Source organism: Phocoena phocoena, chromosome 3 (assembly GCF_963924675.1).
Source record: "Phocoena phocoena chromosome 3, mPhoPho1.1, whole genome shotgun sequence".
NCBI lineage: Eukaryota > Metazoa > Chordata > Mammalia > Artiodactyla > Phocoenidae > Phocoena > Phocoena phocoena.
This window is the reverse complement of record NC_089221.1, coordinates 58,040,990-58,059,922: the sequence shown is the minus strand read 5'-3', so window position 1 is coordinate 58,059,922 and position 18,933 is coordinate 58,040,990. Positions and strand designations below refer to the sequence as shown.

At 39.7% G+C, this 18,933-nt stretch overlaps 1 protein-coding gene across 3 annotated transcripts; it reads right to left on the bottom strand.

The window, feature by feature from the left end:
* Positions 1 to 3,396: 3,396 nt before the first annotated feature.
* Positions 3,397 to 11,136, bottom strand: BTF3 (basic transcription factor 3). 3 transcript variants are annotated; one of them, XM_065873924.1, is made up of 6 exons: positions 10,782 to 11,136; positions 10,385 to 10,453; positions 6,399 to 6,512; positions 5,875 to 6,076; positions 4,676 to 4,732; positions 3,397 to 3,698 (listed from the first exon to the last, which is right to left on the bottom strand). In XM_065873924.1, exons 1-6 carry the CDS (start codon positions 10,911 to 10,913, stop codon positions 3,652 to 3,654), a joined length of 621 nt encoding a protein of 206 aa, XP_065729996.1. In that variant the 5' UTR covers positions 10,914 to 11,136; the 3' UTR covers positions 3,397 to 3,651. The 3 variants fall into 3 exon arrangements, with proteins under 3 accessions (XP_065729996.1, XP_065729998.1, XP_065729997.1); XM_065873926.1 differs by having other exon boundaries at positions 11,020 to 11,135; XM_065873925.1 differs by lacking the exon at positions 4,676 to 4,732 and having other exon boundaries at positions 3,652 to 3,698; positions 10,782 to 10,913.
* Positions 11,137 to 18,933: the final 7,797 nt, after the last annotated feature.

Below are 18,933 nucleotides of genomic sequence, written 5' to 3'. Positions count from 1 at the left end.
ACTGTGCAGCACCCCTGATCACTTTACAGTCTGGTAAACTGGATTATTCTAAAACCATGGTGGTAGATACGATTCCAATACTGCATGGCCCCAATCAACAATGTAAAAGGCTCATCGGAAATAAAGTACACTAAATAGATCATATCCTGCCTTTTGTCTAGTCCTCATGGAAGGTAGAAATAGAAATGCTTCCTAGGAGTTGCATGTTATCTAACAATGTGTTGACAAGAAAAGACTAGAAGTATAAACAGATCTTTCTTGCTAGCTGCCAATTACCAAATACTGATTCTCTTCCTTGCTTATTGAACGTATAAACTCATATGGACCTTTCCTTGTTTACGTAGTGTGTCAGTATGTTTATTCTCAGGCTGATGGAGAGAGACAGTACTCTTCTCGGTTTTTCAGAGTACAAATTCTTTCACCCAAATATGTAGAATCTTTAATAAACATCTGTAATATTCCTCTTGGACAGTCTTCCCTATTTTAAAAATCCAAATGGCTATTTTTTTTCCAATAGTATCTTTTCCAGTTCACCTTGACATTTTAACAGTTATGGTTTTAAAAATAAATAAAATTGTCTAGTTGCACAGTGCCCAAACTGTTCAGGCTACAGATGTGATACTGTTTTCTTTGCCGACTGTGCCTGTATTCCCAGAACTCGCTGCAAAGATGGCAGTCAAGACTGTGCTGATTGGAGTCATGAAAATTTATGTGAATAGAAGACTTTTCTAACTATTGTTTTGGAAAGGCTAAAAACTGTTATTAGTCCCCTTAAGATTTCTCTCCCAACAACATATGTATCTTAAAGGGGTGGGGTGCAGTAGGGAGAGCTACTGAAGCACAAATCCAGTGTTATGGAATAGAGAAAAAAATGACTGGTAGAATTCAGACCCGTCAGTGACCTTTGACCCATTTTTTTTTAAAACTTGTTTCCAAGTTTTAGAATGTAGCTTTCTGCCCTTACAACACAGGGTTATAATGGGGATGACACAAGTGTACTCCAGGTGGGTTAGTTCAACAAATAAAGAGTATTAATCCTAAGAATCCTCAGTTCATAATCGATGTCCATCTCTTCATTAGGGTAACCCTGGTTCAGATCCAGCTGAAAGTAAGTTGGGGGCTAGTCTTAAAAGCAGTGGACAACAGCCAGCAAATTGGGACAACAGCCAAAAGATCAACCAGACTAGAATCATCTGCCCCTCCAGCCTGCCAGGACCTGAAATTCTTTCCAGTAGGTACTGAGATCAAAAAGGCAGACCTGGGTTTGAATCTCGCTCTACCACTTAAGGGGTATGTTTTAAGGGTTTCCTTATCCGCATAATGTGGCTCTTTGGGGGAGATTGTTATGACAATCAATAAGATGATATAAAATGAGTTATACAGTGCTTAATAAACACAGGAATTGTGGGCAATTTAAGAAAAATTATAAGGATATGGTAGATTATATTATTGTTTAAAAAAAAATCTGCTATCTTGCTCTGGGGGAGGATTATACTTCCCCAATCCTCATGGCCATCAGACTTGACTACGTATGTGACTTGCTCTGGCTGCCGAAATTTAATGATGTGTATCACTTCCCAACGTTAAGTCTGAAGAGCCTGCTGACTGTTTGCCATCTCTTTTCCTTGTCCTGAGACTGGAAATGTTCTGATTAGAGGCTGTTCTTGAAGTAAAGTGGAGCCCAGCCACAGGCAAACCACAAACATCAAGCCTGACGAACAAATCTTTGTAGCAACTAAAGTTTCTAGTCATTTCTAACTGTAGCATAACCCTATCTTGATACTGAAAATGTTACAAGAAAAACCTTTCTTACCAGTCTATTGCCACCAACACACACCACCGATTCTTTAAATAATGGACCAAAGAAATATTTTTAGAGGTTGGTGGGAGAAAAAAAAGTCTCTAAGCACAGGCAAAACAGGACTAACCTTAGCCAGCGGCCTAGAAATCTATTGCACTTCTCTATTTAGTCCCTTTCCTATACAGATCTAAGGCAAATAACTATAAGGATATTCAGACAGTGGCCATCTTCACATGCTCAAGTCAGCCTCTGTCACTGCAATCTGTTGGGATGAGTTGAGAACATCTCTAATTGTGCTGCTCAAAGGAAGCATCACCAGTGGAAATGCACTAGCATTACCTGGGAGCTTATCAGATATGCAAATCCTTAGGCCCTTACTCCAAGCCTTCCAAACCCTCTGCCCTCCAGGTAAGCCACTCCACTTGCCTTGGCCAGTTATATACAAGAAGTGATACTTGTATCACTTTAAGAGCCAGCAAGTGACCCACCATCTTCTCACTTTGCCAGGAAACTGAGTGTCCCAAATAGTGGTTGCTCCATCAGTCTGGGACCTGGAGTGAGTATGTAGCACAGCCCAACCTAACCCACAGTAGTCTGGAGACATGTACTTGTTTCCTAATTTTGTAAACCACTGAGACTTTAGTCCTGCTTACTGTAGCAGTATACCTTAACAGAACTGATATACATCCTTCGAAGAAAATAATACAATGTTAAGATGTGCAAATATTTTTTGCACAGCATCTCATTTTTGAGTTAACAGTTGACTTTTAGATATAGCTGTATAGTACCTTCAAAAGGTACTCTCCAATTAGTATGAAAACTTAAATGAATTCTTATTATTGCAAGCAGAAACTAAGGCATTATGATTGCCAATACAATTTTTTTAAAGTAGCCCTATATTGAGGAAATTTTCTGGGGTAATGGAACTGTTCAGTATTCTGACTCTGGTGGCAGTCATATTACGTGTTAAAATTCTTACAACTGTATACACGCATGTCAATATTACTGTTAACTTAAAAAGTAACAAAAACAATTTTAAAGAAAAAAGTAGTCCTATTCATTTAAAGTGTTATCACTTAAGGAAGATAAGGTGACATTCCTAACACAAACACTACTTTTTTTCAGGTATCTTAGAGAATACACTACACAGAATGGAGTTAAGAGATTAATAACTACTTTAACTTTTTTGATGTAACCTCGGTTATATCTACAAAATGGAGTTACTAGTCCCTACTTCACAGATTGAGAATTAAATGAGAGAAAATTAAGTGCTATAATACATATACGGCACTCAGTATATGTTTACAATATAGACAATATTAAGAGAAAAAAAATCCTTGCTTACCCATGAAGGAATATACTAGTCTCATAATTACACGCATCACAAACTATGGAAGCTCTGAGGCCTGCTGGAGAAAGAAGTTTTCAGACATAAGAACTTTAAACCACCTTTGATACTTATACTGTCATTTTAAATCTTTAATCAGATTCCATCCATGATTACCAGTCATATTACATGCCATGATTAGCTTTCTATAAACAATTTTGCTTTCTGTGTACAAATCAGTATCAATGAAATAAAATATAAAACCGTATACTAAGCAAAGAACTTTATTAATCTTTGTTTCAAACTTTATTCCCAGGCTTCCTCAGCTTAATTAGCTGCAAAGAATGAATTGTATATAAGCAAAAACTGAAAAGAGCTGCAGTGTCCAGGGGCTTGGCTTAAAAATATTAGAGATCTAGATTTTATCAGATCCATAAACAAAATTTTAAAAAGCAGTCATAATATAAAATAGCAGCTCCCAGTAACTTCTTCAAGATTTATCTTCTTCAGAAGTTGACTCAATTCAGTTTGCTTCATTTTTGGAAGCCTCATCAAAATTCTCCACAAGATCTAGGAAAAGGAAAAAAAAAAGTAAAAACTCAGGAAAAAAAAAGCCAAGTCTATAAAAATAATCATCAGGCCTTAAAAAGAAGATAGGGAAATGCTCTCAAAATATATCCTACAGTTAAATTAGGATATAAATTTAGACACCTGTTTTTATTTCTAATGAGACCACTACTCATTTGGCATATTTGGAAGTGTATATTTTGGCATATAATTAATACAAGGGAAAGAGGGAAATTATTAACTTGCCAATGACATAAATATTATGCTTAAAGAATATGTATATGTCCCACCCATTCCTGCCCCATTCCAAAAATTACAGTTAAGTCATATTAGTTATGTGGGGGACAGAATCAAAGAATACCATGACACACAATTTGAAGTTTTCCTGGATTCCTGAGGATACCTGTCTATGCAATGTGGAAATATTTCTGAGTCTAGGGAGTCTACTGCCCAATATCTGTTTTACAACAAAATAAATTATCCAGTAACAGAAAAATGCCTCATGATTGCCAAAGGAGTTTTTCTGCTGATTTCAGAATGATTATATAGAAGATATTTCTACAACTTCTCCATGCCTTCTCATACATTTATGGATCTCAAAGTAGGAAACGAGGGTCATTTGTGATCTGCAAGTACCTATTATATTTAGGTTACTACACACATATCTATTTACACAATATTTAAGGTTAGATACCTTCTTGGGATCCCAAACAGAGAAAAACCAAGCCTACAAACCTAACTCCCAGGTGACTAACACTGCATTATTTTTCTCATTCTCCCTTTGCCCCACTTTACCCTATTTCACATACCTCCCCAGCCCCTGGCCTAAGGTAATCTTTCCTATAGTACAAAGATTCTTCATTCTCTATCTCACATACCTCCCCAGCCCCTGGCCTAAGGTAATCTTTCCTATAGTACAAAGATTCTTCATTCTCCCTTGCTAAAGATTCTCTAGTTTAACCACAAGTGAAAGTTCCTACCTGGAACTTCATCATCATCATCCTCTCCAGTAGCAAGTGGTGCTTTTCCATCCACAGCTGTGAAAGGAAATGTAAATGTTCAATGAACACTAACCAAAAGAACAACAGGTGAACGGTCAAGTGTTGTTACAACTTATGTTTATGGTGACATTTGGGATTTCTTTTACAGTACTAGCAATAGCATGATAGTATGACGTCTACAAATGAGCTAGAATACTAGTACCAGCCAACACACCAAATTCCAAACCCATTCTCCTTTCAATCCCTCTCACCTACAACACGGTACAGGTAAACCCACATACCAAAAAACCTTTACTGAAGTGAAAATAAAATAATCAAAAAATTAAAAGTACCTTTGACTGGTAAGCCTCCACTTTCCTTTTATTACACAAGAAAGTGAACTACACTTGAGAGCTGAGACCTCACAGTACTAGCACTGTACAATTTTCAGTGGAATCCTTCAAAAGCCTACCTCTGAAAGCCTAAGACTTTCTAGAACCTCTTAGGCCTTTCGGCATGACAAAACAAACAAACAAACAAAAAACTGCAACACACACAAATTGATTAAAGCAGATGGAGCAAACCTCAAGAAAAACATGGATGACTAAACCAGCAGACCATATAATAAACCTGTCTCACTTCTACATTTCCATTCCTCAAAATTTTAATCAGAGAGCTTCAGCATAAAGTAGCTATACCCCGATATACACCTATTCAACCACACAATTTTCTGCCCCGAACAAAATCCTTATTACAGTATAATTAAAAACACCAGAATAGCAGGAGGCCAATTCTTAAAGACTATTGGTAATACCAGCTGAATTTGTACAACTGAAGAAGTTTAATAATCTGTAATGTATTTAAATATATTTCAATTAACTGTCAGTTATTTTTTTTAAAAAAAAAAGCGCAAATTAACATTTTCATCATTTCCAGCTAATAAAGGTACAATTTTTAGTCTCTGATCCAAAACAGAAAGCTAGTAGAAAGCAAACATTTCACTTAACCAAGTATAATGATCAAAGCATATTACAACACACTAAAAACAACTGCTTAAAATCAGTATAAAAACTGGTATTTCTTAGAGGAAAGTCTGCATTTCCAAATTTAAAAATATTCATATCCACCGTGCAACCTAAATCTTAGAAATCTACTGACAACTCAGTAACCCTGGACAAAACTGCTACTAGGAAACTCACATTGTTTGGGCAGAGCTTCAGCCAGTCTCCTTAAACTGGTCAGACTGTCTGCGCCAAGCTGGTTTAAGATGCTGGGGAGCATTTCTGTCAGCTGTTTTGTCTCAGCATGGCCTGTAATGGTGAAAGTGTTTGCTGCCAGAGATGCCTGAACTTTAGGGTTGTTAAAGTGGATCACTGTTCCTTGGTTTGTGAACATATTCACCTAAAAAGAAAAAAAAAATTGTTAAATTAGCAACACTCACCAAAATCCCTTTAAAACCAAACACTGTATTAAGCAAAAGCTGAAGTCTGGCTAAGTAACCTAGTATGTCACCATAATGCACAAGCAAAATTCTGCCTGAAATGGAAAGTGCAATCTAATCCCTTTTACACTTAGCAATCTTCCTGATAATAGAATAGAAACATATTTTAGGGAGAGATGAAATTCTCTGTTGGCAGTAGTCAAAAAAACCATTTAAAACGCACAAACATTAAAGTTTTCAATCAAATCTTATTTTTGTAAAGAAATAAAATCTGACACTTACCTCTTCAATACCAGAGATATTGTTTACCCCTAACTTCTTTAAAGAGAACTGAAGCTTTTTGTCGTCTGCTGTGGCTGTTCTATGAACCACCTTCTTCTTTCTGCGAGCAGTTCCCTAAAGTGGGGAGAAAAGGAAAGAACACAGCATATGTTTATACCACAAGAGTCATTTTCAAATGGACAGCTTCTAATTCCTTTCTGACCTCTCAATCTGTGTAAGAAAATTACCATAACCACAAACTTTTATGCAGTGAGTAGGCATATTAAGGCACCAATGGAAGCCAAAAGAGGACAATGAAAGGAATTGTCTAAAGATCCTTCATAGGGCTTCCCTGGTGGTGCAGTGGTTGAGAGTCCGCCTGCCGATGTAGGGGACACAGGTTCATGCCCCGGTCCGGGAAGATCCCACATGCCACAGAGCGGCTAGGCCCCTGAGCCATGGCTGCTGAGCCTGCGCTCTGCAACGGGAGAGGCCACAGCAGTGAGAGGCCTGTGTACCGCAATAAATAAATAAATAAATAAATAAATAAAAATCCTTCATAACTTCTAAGCTTCTAGTTTTGTCAGATATAAAGAAATGATCTTTTCAAAGTTCTACTTTTTACGTTATCTGCTCTATACGTGAGCATGTGCCAACCTAAATTAAGCCTCATTTAGAAACTCCATATCCAGAACCATTAACCTTTTCTGTTTCGATATTAAAGAAAAATCAACATCCATTAATATTCACAGACAAGATACTATAAGACACAAATATGTCTATATATAGACTTCTACAGCATCCAATAGTAAAATCTGAAGTAAAATCTATCTTACCTAGCAGGTCCCTACACTATCTGCCCTGACCCTCTATGCCACTCTTGACACTCCACCTTCTATCACACATGTAAACTCATCTTCAGACAAATAAACCTCTTTGCTGTTCCTTAAAAAGGCCAAACAGACGGGTTTCCCTGGTGGCACAGTGGTTGAGAGTCTGCCTGCTAATGCAGGGGACACGGGTTCGAGCCCTGGTCTGGGAGGATTCCACATGCCGCAGAGCAACTAGGCCCGTGAGCCACAACTACTGAGCCTGCGTGTTTGGAGCCTGTGCTCCGCAACAAGAGAGGCCGCGATAGTGAGAGGCCCGTGCACCGCGATGAAGAGTGGCCCCCACTTGCCGCAACTAGAGAAAGCCCTTGCACAGAAACGAAGACCCAACACAGCAAAAATAAATTAATTAATTAATTAACTCCTACCCCCAACATCTTCTTTAAAAAAAAAAGGCCAAACAGGAGCCTTCGCATATACTGTTCCCTTCTTCCCCTAACATCTGAATGGCTCCCTACCTCACTACAGGTCTCCGTTCTTATGTCACCATATTGGAGTGGCCCTCCCCAACTACCCAATGAAAAATAGTAATTCCCACATTCATTTTCTATCTATCCAGGTTTATTTTTCTTCATAACACTTATAAGAAATATATTTTATTGTCTTTCTTCACTAGAACGTAAGCTCCTCAAGGGCTTCGATTCTGTTTATTGCTATAAACCTAGTATTGAGTACGGTATCTGATTCACTGAAAGCACACGTCTTAATGAATGAACAGAATACAGGCTTCAGGAAAACTTGTCTCTTGTACATATATGCCAAATCTCCAATCTCCCTCTTCTGGAAACTCTTTAATGACACTCTCATGGACTCTCTCCTACAGACTAATCCATTCATGCAGCACATAAGGCTCTTCATGGAAAGGCTATCACCCACTGACTTCACCTTCCCCCAACCTCCACACCAATTCCTATTCATCCTTTTAAAATCCTGCTAAAGCCATCATCTCTTCTGTGCCTTCCCTAAACTGCCATTAACACCCCCAAACCAAATCATTCCCATCTCTGTATTTTGAAAATGCTTCTGTTCCACTATGTATATTACACTGTGAAAAGGGGTTTTTGTTTTTTTTTTTAAGATGCCTATCTCCCCTACTAGCATTAAAGTCCCCCTCTAAGGACTTAAACTTCTTAAATTTTATACTCTCAGGATCCAGCAATAGTAAAGGCTTAAACAAATCATAGTTTAACTGAAAAAAATATCAATAGCTACAAAAAATACTGGTTACCAAACACCCCCAAAAACCTTTAATAAAGATCATCTTGAAGCAATGTAGATACCGGGTTTCCAAAGAATCCTCTCTAAAAGACATTCCAAAGTACTACTATAAGATTCTAAAAACAAAACCAGCCCACATTCTATAGGTTTCATACACTTTACACTCAATTTTTACTGAAATAAAGGGTTTTCATAGCATTTACCTAAAAAGTACCTAACGCTTTCAGATTTCTCTAAGGCAACACTAACTCATCTAATTTCACATTCCACAGTAAGTAGGTTTCTTAAAACGTGAAGAAAATGTTTCCGTATTACAATGACAGAAATAGTTCCTACATTAACTAAACAAAGTTTAATCCTACATCAGCCTTAAGAATCCTAGAAAACCTCGACTTTCCTTTACCCTAGAATGATGTCACTCACAAGTTAAAGACTAATGATCAGAGTAACAACAAAAAGAAGGCACACAAGCACATTATTCAAATGACTCCTTCTGAAACCTGCACTGAAAGGAATGATGGTTAAAAATACCAATGTAAGAGCACCCAAACACTGACCCACAAGGAATACGAGTTTTCCTGGCACCTGAAGGCCATACCTAGCTTATAACAATTGCTAAAAAGGACAAGAAACACCTACTCCTGTTAATGGGTAGGTGTAGATCTTGAAAACCAGCTTGGGGGCATGGGGGAATCATGATACTTTCACTTCTGGCAAAATCCAGTAATTAACAGATATACATCTTATTACTTAAGTCTAAATGCAAGTTTTGGCTATTTTGCAGTAGACTCTACTTGAAGGTAAATGCTTGAAGTGAGAAAAACTAATAGATAATAAACTTGAAGCATGGAAGCTTTACAAGTTTTACCAAGTAAAGACACGCTCTGTTTCAACACGCTACCACACCTTGTTAAATACTAGGAATGTGCTAACACAAGATAAAATACAACTAGGTAGACCTCTGCTAGAGTGCACATCTGACTTAAGTAAATTAGAGAACCTAAAACTTACCAAGTTCAAAAAAGAATCCCCTTGAAGGGGACCAACAGCCACCAGGAAAGATCAATTAAACAAAAACCGATCATTTAAAAACCCCCGTCAATCCCTCTCATTCCCTCAGTTTCAGTGTAATTACAAAGCAAAAATGGAATGGTATCTGCTTAGGTAATATTTCCAAATCCACAGTCGTTGCTCTTAAATTTAAAAAAATGTACCTATAAGAATGACATCTTCAAACATCGTAGAAAATACACAACTACCCTGGGTTGTATTTAGCGGAGAAAGGATTACGAAAGGTCTTAATTTACAAGAGGCATGAACTTCTAATTTACAAGAGGCATGAACTTCCAACTATTAAGTACCACAATTATCCACAACCATAAACTAAAGTTGAAAAGATAGTTGAAACTTAGATCCAGTTAGCTTAGTTATTAAAAAAATAAAATAAAATAAAAATCAAGCACTGACTGTATACAACTTAGATTATAAAGCCAATGACAAGACAAGTCAAGGGTATTAAGGGTCACGTGATGATCTAACCAAAATGACACATTTTCTTTCTAATTAAATTAGGAAACACTTCTGTTCTACTTAAAATACTGTAACACTGAAAACATCTACATAAAAGCAGTTTGCAGTTTAAGTGCTCTCTTTGCCTCTTCGCTTGCATTTTTTTCTTCTAATTTACAACCTACACGTCTCACTGATACACTGCACTGTATACCTAATTTAATCCCTTGCCACTCCCTTCATAACGATTTGCAAGCTCTGTGAAATGCCCTCTAGAGACAAAGTGACAAGCCAATTCTATTAAAAATACAAAGTAAAAAACCTAAACCATAAAACTTCAAAAAAAAAAAAAACCCAAAAACCAAAACCCCCAACGCTAGTAAAACTTACTTTCCCACCAATGCGCACTTGTGCCTGCAGTTTGGCGAGTTTCTCCTGGTTCATGATAGTTTCTTTCATCTAGAAAAACAGGAAACCCTCAGCGAGGAAAGATCTAGTTCACTCTAGCATTCCACGCTCGTTATTTCCCAAGACACCAGGGGAATAAACGTCCTACACAGGCCGAGGCCTGGATCCCGAATCCACCCCGCCAAGCTCCCGAACTTCAGTTCTGAGGGAGCCCAAAGAGCACCCGCTTTCCTACCCCTCCCCCGCTCTTTAAAGGCCCAGAAAAAGGGCTCTAACCCACAGATGGTCAGCGCCTCCCACCCCCCGGCCCCGGCCCGGCCTTGCCTCGGCCTAGCCAGGGCCTGCCCGGCCCGGCCACTTTCCGCAAGCCTCGCGGTACCTGAGGCTCCTGTCCTCGGGTTCCGCCGCGAGGTGGAGGAAGAGACGGCGTCGCCTCGCCCCCAGGGCAGCCGCCCCTGGCCCGACCTCGACCCCGAGAGTCAGCCTGAGTGGGTGCGCCTGTCCGTCGCATCGCCTTCCTCTCCTCAGCCCTGTCCCTCCCTGTCTCGCTCCTTCCGGGCACTTCCCGCCCCCGTTCCCGTCCTCCTCCCACGCCGGCGTCCAAAGCCTTTTTGTACCTTGTTGGAGCGGAAATGGGGCCGCGCGGGGGACTAGGGTTGGCGCTCAGGGGGGTCTCGGGCAGACCAGCTGAGATAAGGCGCACACACGCGGGGACGCAAGATGGCAGCTAGAGGGAGGCCGGAAGTGACGCAAAGCCACTTCCTCTAAAAGTCAGGAAACGGACTTCGCCGCGAGCTCAGCGGCTGGCTGCGCACGCGCGGCCTCCGGTCGCCGTGTTTGTGACGGTCTTCGGTCCTCTCGTGGTCCAGCGCTGGCAGGGTGGAGACTGAACGAAAGACTGGGCTGGAAGCACCGCGAGTGACCCTGGGAAAGGCTGTGGAAGGGTCAGAGAGCACGGTTCTTTGCACAGTTAGGGTTGAGTAAGTCGGTCCTTTCTCAGGGCCCCATCCCCAAGTTCTTCATCCTCAGAAGAAAGGGCCTGTTCACGTTTGCGGAAACGATCGGGGAGCCTAGAGTGTGCTCACCCCTCCATTCGCTGGGAGGTGTAGATTGTAGCGATCATCGGAATGTTTTCGAATTTCCCCTTTGGCCCGAATGAGCCTTTACCAAGACGTTTTGTAAAAAACGAAGCTAATTTAGCTTTCACAGTTTAGGTGGTTTGGTTGGTTGCGGGACCATGGTTCAGAATTTCTGGGGAGCGTGTTCAGAATGCAGACCTGAGCCTCACCTCTCAGCGATTCATTCTGATTGGGGATGGGACCAGGTAGTCTGCATTTTAGCAGGTGGCTAACCACCTTAGACCCTGACCGTGATTACCTTATTTCTTTTGTGTCTTAGACAAAAAGTTGACTCCTTGATACTAGTTGGTATGGATTTGACAATTAGCGATTCACAGTTGAACAAACTTTACCTCTCTTAGCTGCGTAATTCAATCAAAGGAGAATTTGTGTCCGGTGTGTTTGGGGAGGCTCAACTGATGTGAGTTAAAATTTTCTAAACACTAGGACAAGCTTTAAGACAATCTTAAAACAACCGATATTAAAAATGGCAATTTAAATCAGAATGCTTCCTGATCAGCTTTTTTGTGTCTTAGCTATGAAAAGCGTTTGCATATTAAAAAGTGAGCCGGAAATCTAAGCTAGAGACAATACAGTTTACATAAAGCAAGAAAACTTGTCTAGGTGCAGATTTCTCCCCAATTAAAATTAATGTTTTTGTTTTTGAATACTTATCTAATGTGAATTTGTTAGGATTGTGACCTCTTTAGGAAAATAACTGATGAGGACCACTGTGTTGCTTTTTAGGATACTTGTAATCGTTGATACTTTCTCAAAAAACAGTGTTGCTTCTATTATTAAATATGAGTCAAGTTTATTACAGAAAAGGGAGTTTGTACTATTAGGCTCTGGGGGTCACTGTTTTAACAATAAGGGTCAAAATGACTGTGCTGTAGGAATATTACAAAACATATAAAATACCCCTCTTTTTGAAAGTATATCTTTGTTCAGGAACAATTTTCCCCCCTTCCTCCATGTTATACTGATGGCATTTGAAACTTCCCAGTCCTGTGAGGTTTTCTGAGTATTTGCATAAACACAGGTTTCTACTTAAGTAACCGGCCACCTGATTTTCTTCACCTGTTTTCAGGAAATGTTCCAGGTTTTAACTTTCCTTTGTTTTCACTTTACTCTTGTTCTTTTGTAATTTTTAAACTTTCATTGTGTTGAAATCATGAAAGATTCCCTAATAGTATGAAAAGAAAATTTTGATTCTGACTCCTGGTTATTTTGTGAGTGGTCAGGAAATTCTGATTCTGCTAATATTTACATACCAGTCTTTTAAAAGAAATAACTGAAGGGATTCCTCCCCCACCCCCTGAGAAAATAGCTACTAAGTTGCCATCTTAGCTCAGTGATGGCAAAAGAGTAACTCACATTACCATTTCCTATGTGCTCCCAATGTCTATGACAAATATGGTTAGCTGGCTCCCACACTTTACTACTGAGCTTGAACAAACCTAAGAATCATTTACTCAGCACTCAACCTGGCCTTTGTCAATAGAGCGGGTAGGCAAGAAAGGGGAAATGTGCAGTCCTCCTTGGTTTATGGTTTATGGTCTAATTAACGTCCATGAATTGTTTTCACCTCTCAGTTGGACTTGAGTCTGCTTCAGTAAGAGCTAAAATATATATTTTATATTATGTTTATTTCTTAAGAGCCCCATTCTGACCCACACAAGAGGTATTGGAGATCACTGAGTATAAATGTTCCTGTACTTTTTTTTTTTTTCCGGTATGCGGGCCTCTTACTGTTGTGGCCTCTCCGGTTGCGGAGCACAGGCTCTGGACGCGCAGGCTCAGCGGCCATGGCTCACAGGCCTAGGCGCTCTGCGGCATGTGGGGTCTTCCCGGACTGGGGCACGAACCCGTGTCCCCTGCATCAGCAGGCGGACTCTCAACCACTGTGCCACCAGGGAAGCCTTCCTGTGCTTTTAGTTGCTTCATTTTCTGGCCCCTTGACTGATAGCCACAATGGATTTTTTTTTCTTTTATGTTTCTAAACCTTCTTAAACTCTTCTTCTAGCATCCCCACCTTTATAAAGTTAACATCTATACTTCATCTAGCTCTTAGTTTAAGTGTCTAAGGAAAGCTTTCTCTGACATCCCCAACACCATTAAGTTACATCCATCATACTCATTTCTTTTAAAGGAATGAGCTATTTTTTTAATAAATTTTATTTTACTATAAATTTATTTATTTTTGGCTGTGTTAGATCTTCATTGCTGCACGCGTGCTTTCTGTAGTTGCAGTGAGCAGGGGCTACTCTTCGTTGTGGTGCGCTGGCTTCTCATTGCGGTGGCTTCTCTTGTTGCAGAGCACAGTCTGTAGGCACGCAGGCTTCAGTAGTTGTGGCTCCCGGGCTCTAGAGAGCAGGCTCAGTAGCTGTGGCGCACAGGCTTAGTTGCTCCGCAGCATGTGGGATCTCCCTGGACCAGGGCTCAAACCCATGTCCCCTTCATTGGTAGGCAGATTCTTAACCACAGCGCCACTAGGGAAGTCCCCATCATACTCATTTTAGTTGTGGTATTTTATTAAATGGAAAAGGAGAGGTTGATAATTTTGTTGAGTTGATGGAGAATTGAGAATTGTTGAACTAGGAGTCTTCATAACAATTTTCTACTGGGTTAATGTTGAGTGTTGGCTCCTTGATTGTTGAATTCTCACAGAAATCTTATGAGATAGGTACTTTCCATATTAGTGGTGAGGGAACTGAGGCTTACAGAGTTAAAGGTGTGAAAATAGACACACTCAATCTCATCTTCCCTCCACCAAGTCTATCCATCTATATGCATCTGAACCTATAGATATTGCCTTCCCTCCTGTTACACATGAAAGAAATAGTCTCTCTACTTGTTTATTTCATTCAGGACCTTGGTTCTTCTGTTATTGTTTCCCTCCTATATCTCTTTTCCCCTTTTCAACTAGATCATTCTGCCAGTCCACTGAATATGCCTTAGTATCAGGTATCTTAAAAGAGAGCAAAACAAAAAAAATTTTGACTTCTGTTCCCCTCCAGCCACTACTTAATGTTTGCACTCCTCTTTATAGCAAAATTTCTCCCCAAATTGTCTAAACCTCCATCTTGGCAAATCCAAAGACAGATTCTTAGTTCTCATTTTAGGCAGTATTTGACATACTTGGCCCTTCCACATTTTTGAAACATTTTCTTCTCTAAGTTTCCAGAATATCTCACCTCCTGGTTTCCTTTTACTTTACTGGCATCTCTTCAGTCAACTTTGCTTTATCTTCTTCCTCCAGCTTCTAAATATTAGAGATGCTCACATCTTAGTCCTATGTTCTTTTCTATCTGTATTCTCCCTAAATGGTTTCATCCCATCCCATGACTGTAAATATTATCTTCATTTTGATAAGTCCCCAAATTATAATTCCAACTTTTTTTTTTTTTTTTTGGTGGTACGTGGGCCTCTCACTGCCGTGGCCTCTCCTGCTGCGGAGCACAGGCTCCAGACGCGCAGGCTCAGCGGCCATGGCTCACGGGCCCAGCCGCTCCGCAGCATGTGGGATCCTCTCGGACCGGGGCACGAACCCGCGTCCCCTGCATTGGCAGGCGGACTCCCAACCACTGTGCCACCAGGGAAGCCCTATAATTGCAACTTTTTGAACATCAGACTGAATATTCTTTTTATATTATTACAGAAAACTTCAGGTACATAAAAATAAAAATAATATAATGAACCTCCATAGGTTCGTCACCCAAGCATCAACAATTATTAATATGTAGACTCATTATTCTTAATATGGTAGGGTGATTATTTTTCATTTTTGATGTTGACATATTTGCAGACCTTTATTCCATATATACTTTAGATTTTGTTCAATTATTTAAATTTTTTTAAATTGGGATTGATTGTGTAGATTAATTTGGGAAGGTTATTTATCTTTACTCATTATTGTATGAGTCTGCATTCAGTTGCAGGAAATAGATCTGGCTATTTTAAATATATAGGGATTTAATATGGGGAATTGGTGTTTAGAAACTTGTTTAAAGGGCTGGAGGAGTGGGCTGTCAGAAATGAGTCCCAGGATAATACTGCCAAACTGGGCAGTTAAGGGAGCTACTACCACTGTCTCCACCCATCAGGATGATGGAGAATCAAGACCCCACAACTGGAGTTATTGATGTTAAGAACACACTACGGTAGCTACAATTCAAGAATAAACAAGTACTCAAAGCAAATGACTGCTTTAGAAAGCTGTTGCAAAAAAAAAAAGAAAAGAAAGTTGTTGCAGAACAGTAAATATTATCTTCATCTCCGTGATGCCTACCAACCAGAAAACAAAGTAGCAGGAAGAAGGCTTTTGCCTTACTTCTGCCTTCCAAATTTTACTTAAATGTACCTATCTAATTGGCAGAAATCATTTACCTGTAGAACCCTAACTGCATGTCTGGAAATGTATTGATAGTATTTAACTTTTTAAGATTTATAGGATAAGGAAGCAAGCTTGAAAGAAGTTTGAATGAATGCTGAATCTTCACATTCATGAATGTAGTGCAAAATATTTTTCAACTATTTTACATATTTCAATAGAGAAAACTTTCTGAAGATCTTGTACATTCTTTGTTAGCTGGATTCCCAGATATATTATAGTCTTTTTTTTTTTAATCTCTTCTATTTCAGATATTGCAAATATCTTCTCCTGGTCTGTTAAATTTGTCTGTAGTACCCTGGTTGAACAAAATCATTAACTTTTGACCCCAAGGTGATCAGCCATCAAGTTACAGAAAATATGAGCAACAGAAAAAACATGTTAAATTATTCCACAGAAGGCAGTCAACAAAATTCAGGTTACAGGAAATGACAGCACAATTAATCTGGTATTTCAACAAATAAATTTTAAGGGAGAAAAAAGGAGAAAGGGGCTTCTTTAGATAAAAAGAGGCCTAAGAGACATAGCCAAAAAAAAAAAAGAAAAACCAGGCAGAACTAGAGCGTTTAGGGATGCACACGCTTAGGTGATGAAAAGGAGATTGTCAGAAACATCAGGATAGTAGCTATTCTTGGGAGGAGAAGAAGGGTTGTAATTGGGAGGAGACACATGGAACATTGCTAGGGTGGTGAGCAAGGGTCTCTCTATTCTGACCTGTTAGTGGTATGCAGTTTTCTGTATTTTCTATACTTAACAATAAAAGTTTTTTAAAAGGACATAACACAACATATATAATACAAAGTTATGTGCATATTTAAGGTCATATTTCAACACTAGAGTGGTGTGGTGTAAAGAGAAATGTATATTTGGGCTTTGTCCCAGGTTTCTGGGCCACAGCTCCTAACACCCTTGGAGTGTTGAAAGTGTCTTCTGTATGCTAATGAGATGACTAGTGTGCTGTGGCCCCTGTAGCTTCAGGTTGGGTCAGGTTGCCACAAAAGATCAAGATAGGATTAAAGGGTTGAGGGTTGTAACTTTCAGTCCCATCCCTCCCCCTTCCCCACCCCTCCCCCTGCCCCCAAACCTCCAGGGAGGGGAGAGGGCATAGAGGTTGAGTTTAATCACCGATGGCCTGGCCAATATTTTACTCAATCATGCGTATGTAATGAAACCTCTATAAACACTCCTAAACAAGAGGGTTTGGAGAGCTTCCAGGCTGGTGAACACATCCAGGTGCTGGGAGGGTAACACAGCTAAGAGAGAGCATAGAGACTCCAGAAATCCCCCTCCCGCATACCATGCCCTATGCATCTCTTACATTTGGCTGTTCCTGGGTAATATCCTTTATAATAAACCAGCAATCATAGGTAAAGTATTTTCCTGAGTTGTGTGAACCACTCTAGCAAATTTCTGGACTTGAGGAGGGGGTCATGGGAACCCCCGATTTACAGCCAGTTGGTCAGAAGTTAAGGGTGGCCAAGGACTTGGGACTGGCCTCTGAAGTGAGGGCAGTTTTGTGGGACTGATCCCCTTTAACCAGCGGCATTTAATGCTAACTCCAGGTAGATAGTGTCTTCATCAAATTGAATTATTGGACACCCAGTTGGTATCCAGAGAATCGGAGAATTGGATATTGGTGTAAAAAAAAAACAAAACCAACCACTCGAACAGGTACCTTTTGCGGGGAGGAGAATAGGAGTGAAGATAAGAGAAGAAGAATACATGAGATGCCTGGCATGGATTGAAGATGACTGTGCTAACAGTGGCTAATGTCTACATAGCTTTTACATTAGACACTGTTCTTAGTGCTTTACGTATATTAATCCATTGGATCCTATGAAGTAGGTACTATTACTCCCATTTTACAGAAACAGAAAACTGAGACACAGAAAATGTTAAGTAATTTACCTAAGGCCACAGTGCCGTAAGTGGCAAGGGTGAAATATGAACACAGGCAGGCAGCTCCACAATCTGTGCCCATATCTATTATACCGTGCCACTGACTACTAGGGAATATGATTATCTCAACTCTGTACCTGATACCCAACAAAAGTATATTCAATTGCACACTCATTATCTCTACCTAGATGACTAACAGACTTCCCAAATATACCACATCTAAGCCAGAACAATATTTCCCATCCACTATTAAATCAACACTAAGAGTCAACTCTTTCCTTTTTTCCTATAACCTCCCATATCAAATCCATCAGCAAATGTTATCGGTCCTACCTCCAAAATATATCCCAACTTTGACCACAGACCATATTTACTGTTTCCAGCCTAATCCAAGCCACCATCACTCTCCTGGGCTACTACTGTAACAGCCTCCCAACTTGCCTCGCTGTCCCCACTTTGCCACCTGCAGCTCATGCTCCACACAGCAGACAGTTTTTTTTACAAAGCAGGTATTATTCCCCTGCTTATAGCATTCTGATGGCTGCCCATTGCATTCAGAAGAAAATCTAGACTCTACTATGACCTTCAAAACCACACATAACCTGTCCTTAACTACTTCTCATATTTTATCTCCTATTACTCTTCTTAAAGCATCTTCCATATTTAGGCTACTCAGAGTACACAACAACAAAAAGTTTCCTTGACCTTCATTTTTATTTTGGAAAATAAAATAATAGGGTCAAAATATTAGGAATGATGAGTTTATCTCAGTCTCGGGGAAGTAGTCATGTAAAGTAACATTTGAACTGACCACTCCCCAACCTCAGTTGTCATCAACTTCCTTAGTCGTAAGTTTGAGGTAGTTTGTTATATAGTATTATTGTGGCACTAGTGGACAAATACAATGGCAACAATTAGTGCTCTATGCTGTTGTGATACTGTGGTTTATAATAAATGTAAATTTGGTCTCAGTCGTCAATTCTGGCACAGAGCTCCTAAAACCCTTGGATTTTCCTAAGTGATAAGAGCAATTAGTGTGTCTTCTGCTTTTCATAACAAACCCCTTTCAACCATACCTGAGTTTATGTTAATGAGATAACTTTTGGAAGAAGTTCATTGCG

Bases quoted from the DNA above. Each gene is read 5' to 3' on its own strand.
- BTF3 (XM_065873924.1), bottom strand. From the start codon at position 10,913: ATGCGACGGACAGGCGCACCCACTCAGGCTGACTCTCGGGGTCGAGGT. The intron at 6,513-10,384 runs GTAAGTTTTACT...TCCCCACTTTAG, and splicing joins AAGTGCGCATTGGTGGGAAA to GGAACTGCTCGCAGAAAGAA. The intron at 6,077-6,398 runs GTAAGTGTCAGA...TTTTCTTTTTAG, and splicing joins ATATCTCTGGTATTGAAGAG to GTGAATATGTTCACAAACCA.